Source organism: Choloepus didactylus, chromosome 10 (genome assembly GCF_015220235.1).
Source record: "Choloepus didactylus isolate mChoDid1 chromosome 10, mChoDid1.pri, whole genome shotgun sequence".
NCBI lineage: Eukaryota > Metazoa > Chordata > Mammalia > Pilosa > Megalonychidae > Choloepus > Choloepus didactylus.
Window position 1 is genome coordinate 118,308,547 of NC_051316.1, and position 20,029 is coordinate 118,328,575.

The 20,029-nt window shown below is 42.1% G+C and overlaps 1 protein-coding gene across 3 annotated transcripts in view; it reads left to right on the top strand.

The window, feature by feature from the left end:
• ABCA1 (ATP binding cassette subfamily A member 1) overlaps positions 1-19,420 on the top strand; it is a 129,997-nt gene extending 110,577 nt beyond the window's left edge. For 2 of the 3 annotated variants that reach the window (XM_037797716.1, XM_037797717.1), the window contains exons 35-50: positions 363-437; positions 904-1,073; positions 2,281-2,458; positions 4,370-4,485; positions 4,591-4,735; positions 6,216-6,339; positions 7,391-7,520; positions 7,769-7,889; positions 8,691-8,753; positions 9,424-9,530; positions 12,243-12,384; positions 12,749-12,883; positions 13,902-14,005; positions 14,571-14,663; positions 15,322-15,565; positions 16,176-16,316. In XM_037797716.1, coding sequence (XP_037653644.1) covers positions 363-437; positions 904-1,073; positions 2,281-2,458; positions 4,370-4,485; positions 4,591-4,735; positions 6,216-6,339; positions 7,391-7,520; positions 7,769-7,889; positions 8,691-8,753; positions 9,424-9,530; positions 12,243-12,384; positions 12,749-12,883; positions 13,902-14,005; positions 14,571-14,663; positions 15,322-15,565; positions 16,176-16,316 — 2,088 coding nt within the window. Of the gene's footprint in view, positions 1-362; positions 438-903; positions 1,074-2,280; positions 2,459-4,369; positions 4,486-4,590; positions 4,736-6,215; positions 6,340-7,390; positions 7,521-7,768; positions 7,890-8,690; positions 8,754-9,423; positions 9,531-12,242; positions 12,385-12,748; positions 12,884-13,901; positions 14,006-14,570; positions 14,664-15,321; positions 15,566-16,175 lie in introns of all 3 variants that reach the window. The other variant, XM_037797718.1, reaches the window with a different exon arrangement.
• The last annotated feature ends 609 nt before the right edge of the window (positions 19,421-20,029 follow it).

The window sequence follows — 20,029 nt, forward strand, 5'->3', positions numbered from 1 at the left end:
ACACATCTGTATGTAGCGTGGTGTAGACACTGCGTTTGGCTCTTGGGATGACACCAGGGCCCCACTCTGAGGGATCCTCACCACCCAGGTGCAGCCAGGCACCCGAGCCTTGGGGCTCTGAGTCACAGAGTTTCCCATGATTCCTCCACGGCTTGGGGCATCCTGGCACCATCAGTGCCTTCACACGTCCGGCCACGTGGTTCTGAGGGGCCACCGGTGAAATGGCTTCAAGTTTCGTTTCCGTGCACGAGGTTGTAGTGGTGTTCTCTTCCCAGGGTCGTCCTCTTTTCCGCAGATTCCAGACATAGTGGTGCCCCTTCCCCGAGAGAACCGTCACAGCTGAGTCAGGTTTCTGTTCACAGGACAGCTCTGCGGATCGATTTCTCACCAGCTTGGGAAGGTTCATGACGGGGCTGGACACCAAAAACAACGTCAAGGTAAAGCCCTGCCTGGTTTCTGGTAGCTTCTTGGTGAACAGAAGTCCTATGTTCCTTGAAGTACACTCAGCCAGCTCACGATAAAGTTGATAGGAGCTGTTCATGGCTCTCCCAGCGAGGCAGTATATGGGAAAACCATGAACAGATCATGGATTTGCCCCCAGGTAGATCAGGGAAACCCTTGTGGTCTTGACCCAGTTACTTAACCTAGGTAAGCCTCAGTTTCATCATCCATAAAGTGGGGATAACAATTGCAGCAGTCTTAAAGCTGTGGCGAGGATGAAATGAGTTAAAGAATGAAGCACGGGCCCTCCTGTGGGTGGCCCGGGATATCCTGGCCACTCTCATTACTTTGCCGTGTTCTCCGACTATATTCCTCCGAGGTTTCCGATATGTTTTGTGTGTGCACGTAGCCCTGGGAGCTGGCTTTGGGGTGTTACCCTGTGTCTGGCATGTTTTATTTTAGGTGTGGTTCAATAACAAGGGCTGGCATGCCGTCAGCTCTTTCCTGAATGTCATCAACAATGCCATTCTTCGGGCCAACCTGCAGAAGGGAGAGAATCCCAGCCAGTATGGGATCACTGCGTTCAACCACCCCCTGAACCTCACCAAGCAGCAGCTCTCAGAAGTGGCTCTGTAAGTGTAGCTGCTTCGGAATGGATGGGGTGGGAGAGGGGAGGGAAGGAGAGGGCGGTGGGGGAATCGGAGCAGGGAAGGAAGTCTGAAGCTGGTTGTAGGGTGACAGCTGAGGAGATGGTTACATGGTGGCACCTCTGGGTTGGTCCCAGCTCTGGGCAGAAAGTGATCAGTTTATGAATTGGCTGACAGGGTCTCTTGAAGCACAGAAGAGAAATGACACTGATTTGCAAAAATCATTGCATTTAGTGAATTCAAAAAAAGTGAGTTAAAAAATAGTTAATAAAATCCTACAATAATTGAACTTACTATTAACAAAGTGTTTCAGAAAAACTAGTTTCATTTGTTTTGAAACCACTGTTTTAGTTCTGTTAGCTTAATTGTACTTTTAATTCCTGAAGTACGGTGGTTTTGTTTTGTTTTGTTTCGTTTTGTTTTCTTTTGTAGGTCTTCTAAACCGTTTGTCAAGTTTAAAGCCAGTATGATCTAGTTTAAAGCATACAACATTTGGAATCATAGAGATCTGGTTTTGAATCTGGTGTCTAAGACTTTCTAGATGTATGATATTAAATGAGGCAATTCATGTAAATTGCCCATAGCAGCACCAGGTTCACAGTTGATATTCGACACAAGTTAGATCCCTTTCCTGTATGTGGGGCTTGGGCACAATTATCACTCCTGCTTAACTCCCATAGAGTATCAGCCTAGGTCACTGGGAATTTTATGTCATGAGGCTGCCTGATGGGCTTTAAGAGTATCCTTTTTATAGGAAGAATCTGTTAGAGTCTTTGCATCTGGTAGAGTGATCTGCTACACACTGTTGCTTTCAAATTTATTTACAGCCAGAAAAAGTGCATTTATTTGAGTAGTTTCACTCTGATCTTTCTAGTCTTCTTAAGTTTTTAAGCCACATTGTGTGAAAATTTTGCCCCCTGCTGCTCTCACTAGGGCATGAACAGTGGGCTCCCAGCCCTCCTTGGTAGTTACATCATGGCAATGGACCCTGTTGATCTAGTGAAATCGGTTTTGCATTTCAAGTTGTGGTTTTTCTGACTTGAAAATGATCATCTTTTACTGCTGAATAAAATAAGTTTGGTGGACAGATGTTTGTCCCTGGGCCGTGACTCAGGTGTGCGTGCGAGCTTGTTGACTGAGTTCCCGACCATGTCAAAGGCCGCTCCACTCCTCACTGCCCTTCTCCTTCCAGGATGACCACGTCGGTGGATGTCCTTGTTTCCATCTGTGTCATCTTTGCCATGTCCTTCGTCCCGGCCAGCTTTGTTGTGTTCCTGATCCAGGAGCGGGTCAGCAAAGCGAAGCACCTGCAGTTCATCAGCGGAGTGAAGCCCGTCATCTACTGGCTCTCCAACTTTGTCTGGGATATGGTAAGGACACAGGTCCACTGCCTCCTTGTAAATCATCGTCAGGGCCTGGTGCAGTATGTGTCAGGAAGAAAGAGGCCTTGGGTATCACTGTGGGTGTTCAGACTCATCTCAAAGATGTACGAAAAGAAAAAGGCAGAGATCGTTGTACATGTTCATGACACCAAATACAGCACTGGGTTGACAGCTGATCTCATACTGGAGAAAATGTGTCCATACTGGCTGTAACTAGCACCACCAGCACCCAATTTCCTAAGTGAAAACTTCTCCAAGGAACATAGAGTTGGAAGGACCTTCATCCAGACTCCAAGCCAGCACCTCTAACTTCTCTGATAGGTTTTTGCCTCCACAGTCAGGGTGTTTGTTGCCTTACTAGGAAACACATCTGTCATTTGAAAACACTATACATTTTGCCAGCAGCTCATCCATCCATTGCACTTATGTTTTTGTGTTATGTATCATATATTGCTTCAGCTTGGACCCATATGCAGGACTTACAGTATATTCTGAAGTTCTAATTATTGTGCATCAGAGCTAAAATATATCTTCTCCCTATGACTTTTATAAATTGGTAGCCACAGAGAACAAATCTTAATCTTCTCCCACTGGACAGCCCCTCAGATATTTGAAGACAACTCTCATTTAATCCATATCTTCCCAAGATAAGATGATAGATGAGAACACAGTTTGTTAATGGTGGTGGTGATTGTACCAAGCCTCTCAGGCTTGTCACTGTTCTGATCCCATTGCCTTTCTGTGCCCCTGCCCTGTGTTGTTGATGTCCCTTTTGAAATGCAAAGCCCAGAATCAACCTTGATTTCAGGCTGTGGTCTGTATGGTTGTGTCTAGAGGGAGTTCATCTTTATCAACACTGTATTAACAGAGCCCAAGGTTATCCTGCATTTTGGACGTAGTGCTGTCTTATTGGCAACTTAGTAGTGAATGAAACCTCCTGTTTCAGTTTGAAAAGCATGTCTCTCTCATTTTATATCAATGCAGTGGACTTTTTGGACTTTAAACACGATATTTATCCCTCTGAAGCTGCATCTTACTTGTTTAGTGTCCACTTGATTATTTTATCTGGATCTAGGAATTAATTTATTCAACACACATGCTGTGTGTGCACTATAGGTTTGCACTGTATCAGGCAGAGGAGACAGAGATAAGAGATCCAGTCTCTGAACTCAAGGACATGGCTTATCTGCGTGGAGCATCTGAAATTTGCTAAAAGTATATCTTCATCTAAACTGTTGACAAATACATCGAGTAGGATGGGTTGAGGCCAAGCCCTGTGGTCCGAAGCTGCAATCCTTTCCACAATGGACAGACCCACTTGTTGCCTCCCTCCCTGGGCTTTGTTCTGCCAGCTATGAATTCTCATAATTGTCCTATAGTCAGGTCTTTATTTCTGCATCTTAATGCTTGATACCCTGTCAGGACAGACTTTAAAATTATCCTCAGCATGATGAAACACTTTTGACATCCGTGTTATGAGCGCTTACCTCATAAATAGATTACATGTGAGATCGAACCTGGGCAGGCCGTAATCTAGCATTAATGATGAAGCAGACACAATCATCTTTGGGAAGAATAATGGACGCTTATTTGCTGCCTGTGAAATTGAAATTACCCTGACTGAGAATCCATCGTTCAGTAAGTTTACTGAGTGTGACACCTTGGCTTAGCTGTTGGAAAGACAGAAAGGGCATGCAGTTTATAAAATCAGCCAAGGGTAAAATGCTTGTCAAAACGTATTGCCCGCTATTTTGATTAATAGTTTATGGGGCTTCATTAATTCAGAGTTATTTCCCTATATGTTTATCTGCCCTTTCTTGTCCAAAGAGGGTGAAGACTTGGGATGTGTCGTGCATTTGACTTAGGGGGTGAACTTGATTTCCTTGTTTTCACTTTTAGTGCAACTATGTGGTCCCCGCCACGCTGGTCATTATCATCTTCATCTGCTTCCAGCAGAAGTCCTACGTGTCCTCCACCAACCTGCCTGTGCTAGCCCTTCTCCTCTTGCTGTATGGGTAAGGCACCTCTGGGTGGGGGATCTGTGTGGGTCAGGCAGATGGCACCCAGTGTCTGAGGGAAGGGTGGGGACTCCCAGTCGACATTTCTCTCTGTCTCACCAGGTGGTCCATCACACCTCTCATGTACCCAGCCTCCTTCGTGTTCAAGATCCCCAGCACTGCCTACGTGGTCCTCACCAGCGTGAACCTCTTCATCGGCATCAATGGAAGTGTTGCCACTTTTGTGCTGGAGCTGTTCACCAACAATGTGAGTTCTGCAGAAAGAGTGGCTTCCCATTGGGATGAGCGTCTCTGGGAGCCGGGGGACAGATGGTGTTCAATCCTGACCTCATTCTTCTTGTCTGAGGCATGGATACCACCGACCACTATTCATTAGCAGATTCTCTCTTGCCTGGGTTAACACAGTGTTTCTCTCTCCAGCTTTTCCTTATAAACCTCTGATCAAGCTTTTCAGTTGCCTTTGACAGCTTCTTTTATACCCTGTCTGTATAAATATTGCTTTTCCAGGATTCTATCCTCTGCCATCTTTGGTTTCCACTTTAGATACTATCCCTGGGTGATGCCATTCATTCCCAAGGCTTCAACCATCTCCATTAGATGCCTTCATGTGTTATCTCTCAGATATGTGCCTTTGGCCCTGATCTTTCCCTTAAACTTTACTCTCATATTCTCACCTGCCTATCAGATGACTCCATTTAGATATTTTACAGATACCCCAAGCTCAACATATCTCTCCATCCCTGTCACACTGGGTGGCTTGACCATCTACCAAGTCATCTAAGCCGGCAACTTCGAGTCAGCCTAGATGCTTTGCTTTTGCTTAATCCCCTCATTCAAATGGTCACATAGTGAGCTCCTTCAGTTACGGAGCTCTTAAACAAGTTTCCCTCTCCATTCCCATTGTCATCGCCCTTGTCCAAACACCTTAGCTTGGCTTGCAAGGCCTTGCATAGGGCATGTCCTTCCTAGCCGGTCCACACCACCCCCTTTCCCAGTGCACCATAAGCCTCAGCTGAGCTGTCCCATAAACCTACCGCCATACTTCTCATTGTCTGAAGGTATCTCACTTACCCTCCAAGATTCAGCTCAAATGTGAAGCTTTCCTCAACCGCCCTGTGAGAGGTGTCCTCTCCTTTCCTGTGTTCCCAGAGCCCTCAGTGCATGCCTCCAGTACAACATATATCCAGTTAGGTAGTAACTTCCTGTTTACATGTCTTTCTTCCTTACAGTGGAGACTGTTTCTTAGTAACCTTCACCTGCTCAGTGCTGTAGCATAACATCTAGCACGTAGCAGGTCACTCAGTTGTTGAATAATGGCCACTGTTGGCTTTTGGGGTCTCAATAAGCTTTGGAGTATTCAAGAATGATTCTTAAAAATTACAATAGAATGAAACTCAACTGTTGACCTAGACATAAAAAAATATGCTTTTAAAGTACCAGGCAAAACTTTCGTTATAGATTGGCTTCTGATTAAGTAATAGCCCTGTCTGTGAACTTTGTTCATTTGTCTCTCCACTTAGAGCATTATTCCACATTTTCTAAAGAGCAAACTTTTATGATGCTCTATATCATCAGCTATGGCTGCTGAGATTTACTGGTATCTGAATTCAGAGGTCTGGTTTTACCCAGGGAATCATAGATTTTCTTCAGACTTTGATACATTTTTAACTAAACCACAAATGACAGCCTGTCTCAGTGTCTCCATCTCTGGGTCTTATTTCTGACAGAAGCTGAATAACATCAACGACATCCTGAAGTCTGTGTTCTTGATTTTCCCACATTTTTGCCTGGGACGGGGGCTCATTGACATGGTGAAAAACCAGGCAATGGCCGATGCCCTGGAAAGGTTTGGTGAGTATCAGCAGGGCCTGTGAACACCTTAATGGAGATGTCCTTTTGCACAAGCCTTGGTACTCTGGAAAGATGTGGTGACCGGGCTTGTGCCAGTGCAGCTGGATGTGGTGTGGGTCTTGTGACAGCCGTCTATCAGTTCCTTGTCTCTGATGGCTCTGAGAAAAGTGAGAGGGCAGTTGTGAGGGTAAAGAAGCTGCTGGCTTTAGCTTGGACCCTGCACCTAATGCCACTGGGTGGGTGTGCCAGAGTCATTGGAAAAGTCAAACCACTGCTTTGGGTATTAGAGACAACCATAGAATCAGAAGGAAAGATGCAAACTCTGGCTCTATTAGGCAAAAATATCAGAGCTGCAGATGTGATCACATATTATGATCTTTTACACAATTGATAAAAAGGTAATTTACTGCAGCTCTTTCTACCTTTTGAGTCTTTAAAAATATTTCTCCTCTGGCTGCCTTACTGTTTTTCATCCACTGGCTAATATAGTTAGATGGGGCATGTCATGTAATAGACAGAATAGGGATGTTTTGTTTTTCAACTTGGAGGGACAAAGGCATTATATAAGGAATTTAAGGAAGGTTTATGTAATGACCAGGTGATTTGAGTCCCTAAGTTACATTGTACACTACTGAAAAGGGCATCTTTTTAGTTCAAAGTGATTTTGAATATTTTTCTAACTAGTGAAATTTATAATTTATTAAAATACCGATCCTAAGAATTATCCTAAATTGGAGGGGAGTGTTTTCCTTTTAGCAGACGATTTTTGGTACGTCTCTTTCAAAAGGAAACATCAAGTGTCTTAGCTGAAGTTGCAGATCTGATACACCCTGGATCTGAAATGCTGCTTGGCTGTGGGGTTGCAGTAGGTTTCCCTGACTCCCCACCCCACATGAGAGTAGGGAAGGCATCACACTCCTGTTTTCTCTCCTTGTTGTGGGTGACAGCCATTGGTGTTTTTAGGCAGATAGGCAAATTTGATGCTAAATTTGAGGAAGGCTCATGGTTCGATGGCTGCATCCTGATGGGCTCCCTGTGTCATGTTTCCCAGGGGAGAACCGCTTTGTCTCACCGCTCTCCTGGGACCTGGTGGGACGGAACCTCTTCGCCATGGCCGTGGAAGGGGTGGTGTTCTTTCTCGTCACTGTGCTGATCCAGTACAGGTTCTTCATCAGGCCCAGGTGAGCTTTATGTCAGAACCCATAGGGCTCATCCCACCCGAGGGTCACAGGAAAACACATCAGTGGTGGCTGGATCGAGTGGAGCTCAAAGTGGTCCATCAACCCGGCTTTTATAATGTGGGCGTCTCCCAACCCTGCCAGTGCTGGAAACCGTGGAGAGTAGGTTTTACAGGGCTGCTTTAGAGAGGGGATCTTTGTCTTGAAAAAAGGCTCAAAAGGATGATTTTTCTGAATTTTTTCCCCCTAAGGCCTATAAATGCGAAGCTTCCCCCTCTGAATGACGAGGATGAAGATGTGAGGCGGGAAAGGCAGAGGATTCTCGATGGTGGAGGACAGAACGACATCTTGGAAATTAAGGAGTTGACTAAGGTGAGGCAGGAGTACAGCCTGTATCGCTGCTTGTCTTCGGTTGTTTTCAGCTTTGTGTGTCAGGAACCAGCATTTCGCAGACTTGCTTTATGAAAAGAGCGTGCTTTCCAAAGCGGGCAGGCACGCCAAGTATCTGCCAATTTAATTTTATTTAAAATGCACCGTGGAGACTCCTTAATTAAAGAAACCCTACCGAGAATCCTTTTGTAATGTGAATCCTCATTCTCGAATATATTTGTTTTGTATATTTAAATTTATGTCAGTTATTAAAACCTACTAATATGGTGTATCTAGTCTAAGCAGATGTAGGGAAAATAAATGGTTGGTTTTGAGTTTAAGTCCAAAAAGCTGATTTATCTCTAGTGCTCAGGAGGAAGGACTGTTTCAGCCCTGTCTAGGTGCCAGAATTTCAGCAGTTCATTAATTTACAATAAATACTTGTCAGTTTATTTTGAGGGCAAATTTCTACTCTGTAGAATCTCTCTGATTTAATTTTTAAACATATACAGTATCTTTATATGCTAACTAAATGAAAAAAATATTAATGTTAATGATCAATAGGTTTTCTTAAAAGTTGATTTTAAGATTTTTAAAAAAGGGAAATTCACTTGTATTTTGAGCTTCAAAGTCAGTCGGAAGCTGGTTGCCACAGAGATGGCTCAGCTCTTAGCACTTCAAGTCTGTGACTTAGTCTTATCAGGGGACTTACTCTGTGGTTTGGCTTGCAATTCCCTCTTCTGTGGGTGCTTGGGAGAGCTGTGAGTCGGAGGCTCGTGACGTTTGGGATTTTGTTCACTGCAGGTCTACAGAAGCAAGAGGAAGCCGGCCGTGGACAGGATTTGTGTTGGCATTCCTCGAGGCGAGGTAAAGACATTTTCTCCAAGCTGCATTCAGCTTGTGTCTGTCCCTGTTTGTGTCTGTCCCTGTTGATTCAGACTTGTCTCTATTCAGTCAAAACAAAATGTCTGTGAGGGGTGAAAGTGGCTTCAAAAGCTGTTTCTGCCCATGTCCGTGTGAGCAGTCAGTCCTCGAGAGGATGCCCACGTGCCTCATGTCAGAAGACAGCGATTGTGAACCATCTCAGGCAGTTTAAGGAAAGCTTACACACGCGCAACGTGCTTTTTTGTGATCCATTTGCAGTGATGATGAAATTCAAATAGATTTAAAAAATATATTTTTCTCCTTTCTCCTTCATGTTTGTGTTCTTTTCTGGCCTTTAGCTGGATTTGATGGTGAACTTTGACTGCTTGACTTTCATTATTGTTTTTCACACAGTGACTTTGGCCTCTACCTGATGACTCAGATAATATTTACCAATATGCCAATACATAAAATGTCCCATTATAAGTGCATGTTCAAATATCCACAGGGTTTCTTAAAAGCAAGAAAATATTTGACTCTCCATTAATATTTTAGAGTGATTTGGGGGATCATGTTAAATAAAAGCTGAGCTGAGGTGGTGGTCTTAAAAGGGTGATTTATATATTTTTTTGTAATTGGTTGTAATATAGTTGACCCAATCTTTTGTTTTCAGTGCTTTGGACTTCTGGGAGTTAATGGAGCTGGGAAATCATCAACTTTCAAGATGTTAACTGGAGATACCACTGTAACCAGAGGGGATGCTTGTCTTAACAAAAATAGGTGAGCAAAGAAGGGGCCTGCATTTTGCCACAAAGTTTTTTTACTTGATTAAAAGAAATACATTTATTATTTTTTTCTGATATAACAGTACTATATGGAGTTTGTACATATGCTGAAATATAGCAAAGTATAAAGATAATAAAAATCACCCCAAATCCTACTACCTAGAAATAACCAATATTTTCATTTCCTTTTGGTCTCACTGTCTTTTTTAACAGCTTTATTGGGGTAAAATTTATGTACCACACAATTTACCTGTTTTAAGGGTTCAATTCAGTGAGTTTTAATAATCTTACAGTTGTGCTCCCATCACCATAATCTAGTTTTTGAACATTTTCTTCACCCCAAATCTATTTTAGATATGCATATAAATGTATTATAAATTGAGATCATACTATATGTAGAGTTCCAAATTAGTTTTTGTTGTTTATGAGTGCATTTAGAATATTTCCCAGTGGGTAACATATTCTAAGATGTAGAATTTTACATAGCTACATGAAATTCCACCATGTATGTGTACAATGATTTATTTAATCAATCATTTATTGTTGGACATTTATTCGTCTCCATTTTGATTATGTATTTTCTTGTTTTCATCTTTGATTATTTCCTTAGGGAAAATTCATAGAAGGTCAGGGGATATTCACCTTCCAAATTGCCCTCTCTAAAGGCTTTACCAGTTGATGATGCCACCGTCAGGTTATTTTCTGAGAATGCACAAGTCACTAAGCAATCAGATCTTTGGGGTGCAACTACACTTTAGAGACCTATTAGGCAACATTACGCTTGGATGTGTGGGGCTTCTCTGGGCTTTTTATATGGGTTAAAAATGGTATAAGGCAGTGATTCTTACACTTTTTTGACTGTGATCCATAATAGGAAATGAATTTTACATCTCAACTCAGTATATACCCACAGACACATAAATGCTTAAGTACAAGTTTCATAAAGCAATACCTACTCTTACCACCTGCACTGCACTCTGATAGTTCTTATTCTACTCCATGTGTAATGACATTCTATTCCATGTCATTAGAAAATGCTGGTCATGAACCACTAAATTTATCTCACAACCCGCTACGGGGTGGTGACTCACAATTTGAAAACACTGGACTGGGGGCTAGTAGCCAACAGAATTGAAAAGAGCAGGGAGCTTAAGGTGCCCATCATCAGTCTCCTTCCCACTCCCATCAGTTTTTTCAGTAGCAATGGAAATGCCGGTTACGAGAATGGAAATTCTGGGACTGGCAGGGCTGAGCCTGCACTGCTTCCCCAGGCTTGTTCCCTTTACCAGAGTCCTGGCCCATACAGCAATGGCAGCAGTAATTGGCCCAAACAAAGGTTTGTTGCCCTGGCTGGCAGTAAGAGCTGGCTTGAGCTGTTTAGCTGAGAGGGCCAGGCATGTGTCCCTGGGCTGGCTGCCTCAATCATGCTGGTGGAAAAGGCTGGTCCTGGGGGCACTAAGCAGATATTCAGAGAGGAATAAGTGCTGCTGAAAGGCCAAGTTCACGGCAGCTGAGAGGTGGCTGAAGCACAGCCTTCAGGCTGGAGGTGGACCCCAAACTCCCCCTATATTGGGGATTTTTTTAAAAAAATTTATTGTGGCAACATGCATGGAACATAAAATTTGCCGTTGTTACTGTTTTTAAGTGTGCAATTCAATGGCATTAATTCAATTCATAATGTTGCACTACCATCACCACTATCCATTACCAAAATTTTTCACCACCCAAAACAGAAACTCTGGACTCATTAAGAAATAACTCTTCACTCCCCACCCCAAGCCCTAGGCAACCACTAATCTACTTTCTGTCTCTTTGAATTTGCTTATTCTAGGCATTTCATATAAGTGGTATCATATGGTATTTGTCATTTTGTGTCTGGCTTGTTTCACTTAGCATAAATGTTTTCAAGGTTCTTCCACGTTGTAGCATGTATCAGAACTCTGTTCCTTTTTATAGCTGAGTAATATCCCATTGTGTGGCTATACCACGTTTTGTTCATCCATTCATCTGTTGCTGGACATTGGGTTGTTTCCAGGCTTTGGCTATTGTGAATAATGCTTCAGTGAATGTCCATCAGGGTTTCGTAATCTGAGATTGGCTTCATAGGGCCTACAAGCCCCCCACCATTATATATAAAATTCAGTCTGTAGGTGTTTTTATTCCTGTCACCAAATTCTCACTGAGTCTGTGATCAAAGCAACCTTAAGAACGAGAGGTTACTTGGGTTGGGTATTCAGTGGGGCCAAGGAATCTGGAACACACCCCTTTGGCTGAGTCAGTGTGTGTGGGTCGCAGAAAGCAGGGGGAGCTTGCACCCAGAATTGCTGGGCCACCTCTCGTCCAAATGGCCATAAAGGAGGCTTTGGAGCAACCAGGCACTTGGTGTAGACTCAAGGTCTGGGAGGGAGACTTAGCTTTAAAGTTCCAGGATGGTGTGACTGTGGTAGTTGGTAAAGATTGTGAGACATACTTAGGAATTTCGAAATGGGACAGTCTGCAGATTGAGGTGTTTGGGGAGCCGGCTGCAAGGCCTGGGAAGGGAAGGGACAGGTGGGGCGGACAGGCCGGTTCCCCTTTGCCTCCAGCATCCTGGGGCAGAAAGGCTGTTCCTTCAGCATCTGTGCTCACTGATAACTTTATCATGCTGGAGCACACTTTCTAGGAACCGTAGGCCAGTCTGTCTGATCAGTTTTGTTCTTCTTTGCAGTATCTTATCTGACATCCATGAAGTACATCAGAACATGGGTTACTGCCCACAGTTTGATGCCATCACGGAGCTGCTGACTGGGAGGGAACACGTGGAGTTCTTTGCCCTCTTGAGAGGAGTCCCAGAGAAAGAAGTTGGCAAGGTACAGGCGAGGGCACCAGAACGCCAGCCTGCCTCCTCTGGCATCCCGACAGTGCACCTTAGGGCTTTGACTTCCATGCACAATCATCGACTTCAGGCCCTTTTTCCTCATGGGTACAGCAGCATGGAACTCTGGCCCCTGCACCTGCTTCCAGGGTGGGGATCCAGGTTGCGGGGACTTCTGGGCTGGCATATGCTGCTCCCGCCCTCACGACTCCCCTCCCACTGCTTCTGGCTTCTCAGCAGTTGCCAGCTGGTGCCTACAGAATCCAGTCCTACTCAGGGAAAGAATTTGCATATGTAAATGTAAGAAGCGTGATAAAATCACCAGGCCAGATAAGTCAAGTTGATCTCTATTGCTCTAGGTTGGGGAGTGGGCAATTCGGAAACTGGGCCTGCTGAAGTATGGAGAAAAGTATGCCGGTAACTATAGTGGAGGCAACAGGCGCAAGCTCTCAACAGCCATGGCTTTGATCGGCGGGCCCCCTGTGGTGTTTCTGGTGAGTGTGGTGTGGAAGGAAAACTACTGATCTGGCCTGAATGGGAAACATCGCTTTGTAAAAGTCCTCTGGGTCCGGGGATTTTGCATGCCTCATCCCCTTCCCGTCCCCCAGGAAGAGTAGGGTAGGCTTGGGGGACAGGGCGTTCCTCTCCCTGGGCCCCGAGGTGGCTCTCCGTCGCCCTCAGACACTCCCCAGTAGAGGAGCTCCAGGAGCCTTGTTTCTCTGGCCTGGAGAACCTCACGTGTGGCTGAGGCTAGATGTGTGATCTGACCTTTCTCTAGGACATTCTTTCTGACCACCTGTGGGTTCATTCCCTGAAGACGGAGTGTATGCACATGGCTTTAAGATCCTTAGAGCAGCACCTGGGTCACCGTTCCTTACACACAGAAGAAAGGGAGAAGGTTGGTCTCGGGCAGCAGCCCTTGGCCCGTGTTCTTCTGTAAACTGGATGAGCACTGACATTATAACAGGAAGTCGTCTTAGGTTGAGGCTTTAATGTTACCCAGATTACATGGGTCTGGAACTTGTTTCTCTAAGATTAGCAAATGGAATATGTCATGTTAAGTTGGAGCAAGCTAGAATAAAAAAAAAAAACAAAAAAAAACGAAGAAAAAGACTGTTACCCAAACCTTATACTGACCTCAATAGAGATTTCAAACAAAAAGAACTTTTAGTTCATACTTATCAGGTCATAAAAAGATGAAATTGAAACTAAATGGGTAGTCCCATTTCTTTCTGTTTAACTGGAGAAATTTAATTTCATATAAATTTACTCAGAATTATTTGAGTTTCCTGCTTCAGTTAGACAACTGGTAGAAATGAACTGGTTACGAATGAAGCTGAAACTTACTCTCATACATAAGGTCTGATTCTTTGTTCCATCTAGAAATAACTACAAGTTAATAGTAAGCTAAGATTTAGGCTGTTTCAAAGATGCTTCTGCATTTACAAACAAATCCGTATTTGAGATGTTTTTTCAGCCATAGGAAAAGACTTATTTTTTTTCTGAAAACAGGATGAACCGACCACAGGCATGGATCCCAAAGCCCGGCGATTCCTGTGGAACTGTGCCCTAAGTATCATCAAGGAGGGGAGATCAGTGGTGCTTACATCTCACAGGTCAGTAGTGAAGACATGGCTTGGTTTCTATGTTGTGTGATTTTAAAAAATTGCTAAGAAATATATATGATCATTGTGTAAAAATTAGAAGATAGAGAAAGGCCAAGAGAAAAACAGTTATAATCTTCTAAAATTATATGACTTGGAAACAATTATCATCATCATTGGGCTATATTTCTTTGCAGACAGTTTCCTATGCAAATCCATTTACACAAATATGTGCATGTGTGTATACATTCCTTTTTATAAACAAAAATGCAAGCATAGTGTATATACTGCTTTATATTGTGAACATTATTCCCAGTCAGTAAATTAGGATATATCCTAACTGAATACAATCCAGCTATAAGAAATGATAGCACATTGGGATCTATCCTAATTTATTTAACTGTCACCCTTTCCTTGGACATTTGCATTGTTTACAACTTTTTTTCACATTTGTAAAGTGATGCTATCATGTCCAAGGAAGCTGGGATCTGTTTCTTTGAAATGCCAGATGTCTTAGTGCACTGATGATTATAGGAGCTTCTTCCTAGAACTAAAACCTTGTTTTGTTTTCCTGCAGCATGGAAGAATGTGAAGCTCTTTGCACTAGGATGGCAATTATGGTCAACGGGAGGTTCAGGTGTCTTGGCAGTGTCCAGCATCTGAAAAACAGGTAAAGGTAGCTTTTGGGGGATAGCTCCTAGAGAGCCAGCATGTTGTTTACTCTTTTGTGAATGTATAAATGGTAGGTCTGAAATAAAGGGAAATAAAACAGCAAAATGATGTAGTGGAAAGAATGCGGGCTTTGAGGTCAAACAGGGCTGCATTCAAATTCTGTCTTTGCCAATTGCTGTGTGCCCTTGGGCAGGTTACTTAACTTCTCTGAGACTCAGTTTTCCAGGAATATCTACTTTCTGGCTTTGTTATGTAGATGAATAATTTGCGCATACCAGTATGGTTAACCTCACAGGCTTTGGAGTCAAACCTAAATGGGTTTGCATCCTGGCCCTACCACCTATGAGCTCTGCTGTCACGATCAAGTGTTTCCATGTTTGTAATATCTGGGCTTCAGTCTCTCTTTGTGGTATCTGTCAGACCTCATGGGTCAGGGTGAGGATCAAATGAGATCACAGATTGAAAGCACTGAGCAAGGCACCTGACATCTGGTTGGGTATTCAGTAAGTAACTAGTTCATCCTCTAGGAAATGTATTTCTGGATCTGTTAGGGACACAAGTTGTTTTCATGACACAAGTTGGGTTCTCAGGGTTAAATATTCTTTTGAGGAGTTTCCTGGGGATGCTACATTTGTTTTTCATTTTTCTGCTTTCAGGTTTGGAGATGGTTATACAATAGTTGTACGAATAGCAGGGTCAAACCCTGACCTGAAGCCGGTCCAGGACTTCTTCGGGGTCGCCTTTCCAGGAAGTGTCCTAAAAGAGAAACACCGGAATATGCTACAGTATCAGCTTCCATCTTCATTATCTTCTCTGGCCAGGATATTCAGCATCCTCTCCCAGAGCAAAAAGCGACTCCACATAGAAGACTACTCTGTTTCTCAGACAACACTTGACCAAGTAAGCATTGAGTGCAAAAAGGGATTTACTTTTTGGGGTGTGGATTCTCCCCAGTGTGGGTCCCAGAACAGTTTAGACTATCTGAGCTTGAGTTCCTGATCTGCTCCTACTAGCTCCGTTTTTTACTAAACCTCTCTGAACCTGAAAAGGGAGAAGCTGCTGTCTGCTTTACAGGGCTGACGTGAGAATAAATTGTAATAATAATCGTAACTACCATTTATTGAGTACCTACCACGTGCCAGGCATCTTGCCAGGTGCCTTATCCCATTTAAATTAAAAAATATGAAGTGCCAAACCAAACCTGGCAAGTAGGTATCTGGTAAATGTTAGTTTTCTTCCCTCATCCTTTTAATGAGGTCTGTATGTGCCTAAATCAATAGCTGATCGAGCAGTTGGTGAGTTGGGGGGCAATATAGAAGGTCAGTTTAAATGGTTAATGCTTTTTCAAAAATCCCCCCAAACATACACACACACAAATTTTCTAGCTAATCTACTTATGCGATCCTGTATTCTCCTACCCAACTTAATTTCAACATGGTGAAAAATGCAACTAGAATATAGAAAGAGCCAGTGGGGAGGTATTTACAGAGGCCCATCTTTCTTTTGACAGGTATTTGTGAACTTTGCCAAGGACCAAAGTGATGATGACCACTTAAAGGACCTGTCATTACACAAAAACCAGACAATAGTAGATGTGGCAGTGCTCACATCTTTTCTGCAAGATGAGAAAGTGAAAGAAAGTAATGTATGAAGAATCCTGTTCCTACAGGTTGCTGAAAGAAAGGAGGAACTAGCCTTCCTTTGCACCATGTGAAGTGTTCCAGAGGAAAGAGCCAGGAGTTTTTGTGGGGGAAGAAACAAACTGGATACTGTTCAATGCAATGCAATTCAATGCAATGAAAACAAAATTCCATTACAGGGGCAGTGCCTTTGTAGCCTGTGTCTTGTATGGCTCTCAAGTGAAAAAGACTTGAATTTAGTGTATTACCTTACACCTATATGAAACTCTAGTATGGAACTCAATGGACAAGTGAGTTTGAAATCATGTTTTTATTCCTTTGTATTCTCACTGGGGTTGCAACAATAATTCATCGAGTAATCATGGCCAGTGATTATTTATCAAAATCAAAAGTCATGCACCTCCTCATTCATTAAGCCATGCCATGCCAGGAGACTGGTTTCCTGGTGATACATGCATTGCTGGCAATGAATGTGCCAGAATTACTAGTGCCAAGTTGCTCAGAATGCCTGAAGCACCGCAGTGTGTCACGCACATTTTTGTGAAAGCTGCTGTGCTCAGTCTGTTGACATCAAGTTTCAGGTGACAAAATGGTGCCATGAGTGGTTAAAATCCTACTCTGATTTCCTCTTTGATGAGCTGCTCTGGCGGTGGTGACAAGCAAACTGTGGATGTCTCTAGACACGTGAGACTTGGTTCCATTGTCATACTGCCCTCTGCTGGGAGCCGTGGGTCTCCAGGGCTGTCTTTCTGGGACTCTCACATAAACTTAGATCCTGGTAAGAAGCAAAGAATGAGTGGCCCAACTGCTGGGGCTGCAAGCTGCTGAGTCCAGGGCATGGGATTAAAGAGACGGCATCAAGCCTAGGGAAGGAAGCCTGTGCCCATTCGTGCCCATTTGTCTTGATTGGTAACACGGTACATTGCATCTCAAGATCGTTACTGTTTGACCCCAAGTGTATTATCATTTCTGGCTTAAAGTAGAATATAAAAAGGTGGAGATGTATTTTGACAAAAGCCTTTGTACTTTTCATGTTATTTGGATTTTTAAGTTCTGTCAGTGACTCCTGAAACCTTAATATGGACTCTTGCAGAACCCTGTGGGACGAGGAGTCTGACCACACTGCCTCACTAGCTTTATCTTCTCCTGTAAGTTTGCAGATGGAGTGTCTGCCCAGTGAAAAAATGATGATCAAGGTCTCAAGACAGTATTAGATCCGAGATTCTTTAAGGTCATTTGAAATTCTCCTTGTTTCTGTCCATCTAGTATTTTTTGAGTGTATGTGATACTGAATGAGTTATGTATGGATGGGGGTGGGGTGGGGATTAAGTCTTATAGATTTCCTGTGCCATGTTATTCAGCTAATTGGTTTACAAATATAGGTTATTTTTGTTGTCGTCATTGTGCCTAGCCCACTTTTTAAAAATAGCAACAATGCAAAAGCCAAGAAAGTGTGTCATAGTGTCACTGGTGAAACAATGAATCCTTTCACAGACTGAAAGGCTGATCAGGAACCTGGTGAATACAACCTGTGCTTAGGTACCTATGCAGATGTTATTTATACCCCGTTACATCTATGACAATCGCAACCTTTTCAGGTTTTCAATTACTACCCTATCATGAAAAAAAAATAAAAAAAGCATAGGCACCCACATGAAGTGTTTTTCAGACTTTTCTAACCCAATCTTATTGTTTTAGGCAACACTTTTTGTTTGAATATTTCACTAATGTTTAAAGTCTCTGTCTTGAGACTAAACAAAAATATGAGAGAACTATTTGGTGAAGTTCAAGTGATCTTTTAATATCATTAATTGGTGAAGTTCAAGTGATCTTTTAATATCATTACTAATTTTTTCTCCCTTTTCTAAATTTCTAGAATTTAAATATTAACTCAAAAGGTATAAGATTTCAGGTCTATTACAAATTAATCTATTTTGCTTTAAAAACTTTACAGAATGTTATATAATTCGTTACTTGAAAAGAGAAAATGACTTTTAGAAATTGTCAATATTGTTTTCTAAAATGATAAATTGATGAAGGCGTATTTCCAATAATTACTGGCATGAGATAGTTAAATCAAAAGGTACTATGTTATCTTAATTTTGGAAAAAAACAATATAAAGTTTCAATACAGATTTTAAAAAATCTCTTCTGAAGCTGGAAACAATCTACATTTACCCATCAACTTCACTAATACTGTGTTACCTTTGAGACTATCCAAATAGTAATCTCTTAATTTTTCCAGTGTAAACTTAATTATGGTAGGAATTTTGCTAGTTCTATACTCCATCGGGTAAAATTTCTATATAATCTCTGTGGAATAGAACTATGTGAGTTTCAGAAATTCTCAAAAGAAGGTGTTCAAAGATTCTGTCTTTGCTCATTTTGGGCACCTTGGAAACCTTATTAACAACTGTGAATATGAAAAAATAAAACAATAAAAAAAGCCCGCTATAAATAAACACCCAGCACAGTTCATTATTCAAAACAACCAAACCTCAAACTACTGTATTTTAAGATCTGTACTGAAAGCAGATGCTCTGTGACTATTAAACGTTGCACATCATTCATTCACTGTTTAATAATCATTGACTAAAGGGATTTACGCTTTCTTCTTGTGGTTGTATATATCAGGTAAATTTTTCCAAAGAGCCATGTGTTATATTATACTGAACCACTTTGATACTGAGATATTAATTTGTACCCGTTACCATTTACTAGTAATATTATAGTACTATAGTAATATTGCCCTAATACTTTTCCAAATTGTTGCATCCCTTTTAATAGAATGTTTATATTTCAGTAAAGATTAAGTATGCTATTCTCCCTCCTTCTACCCTAGGAGGAAGCTATGTTTTTGTGCTTTTTCTTTACTATTGGCCTTTCATTCCAAGCACTTTATGCTGTCTGTAATGGGATCTATTTTTGCACTGGAATATCTAAGAATTGCAAAGCTAGACATAAGTTTCACAATAGATTTCTAAGTTAAATCATTTTCATTAAAAGGAAAAAAGAAAAAAAATTTGTATTGTCAATAACTTTATATGAAGTATTAAAAGGCATATTTCTATGTTGTAATGAGTCACAAAATAAAGCTGTGACAGTTGTCTTGGTCTATGCTATTTCCTTTCGTGCATTCGTAGCACCACCTACTGTTAAAGCATTATAAAGCCACTACAAGAGTAAGACATGTCTGCTTGTAGAGAAGCTATTTGGATTGAAATGTCCTGTTAATCACAAAAATGAACTAAGTCAAGTCTATTTGGAAATAATGTTTTGCTTCCTTATGATTCAGTTAACAGGCATTAAGCAAGTTTAAGGGTCTTAGATAAACTTACTCTGGCTAATAATTTTGAAGCTTGCAGAAATCTCTGAAAAATACTCTGTAGCTAAGCTTATCTAATTGCCAAAAACTTGACTTGGTTTTGAGGCTACAAAGACAGCCTTTGGTGTTTTGATTCTTCAGCCCCAAATACAAGGACACAGTGTGCTGAGTATATTGACAAGGTGGGAGGGGGTGGGCATGAGGATGCAGGAAAAGTGGGAAAACGTGGCAGGGAAATGATACTAAGGCTAGTATCAGAGGTTCCTACCTTTTCTCCTATAACAAGTGCAGTGGGGTCCACACACATGACGTAGTGCTATTGTGAGACGTGTGGATGTATTTTTCATAGCTAGTCAAGAACCAAAGTCTCAGAGAAAGATGTCTGCTTATCTCAGTACT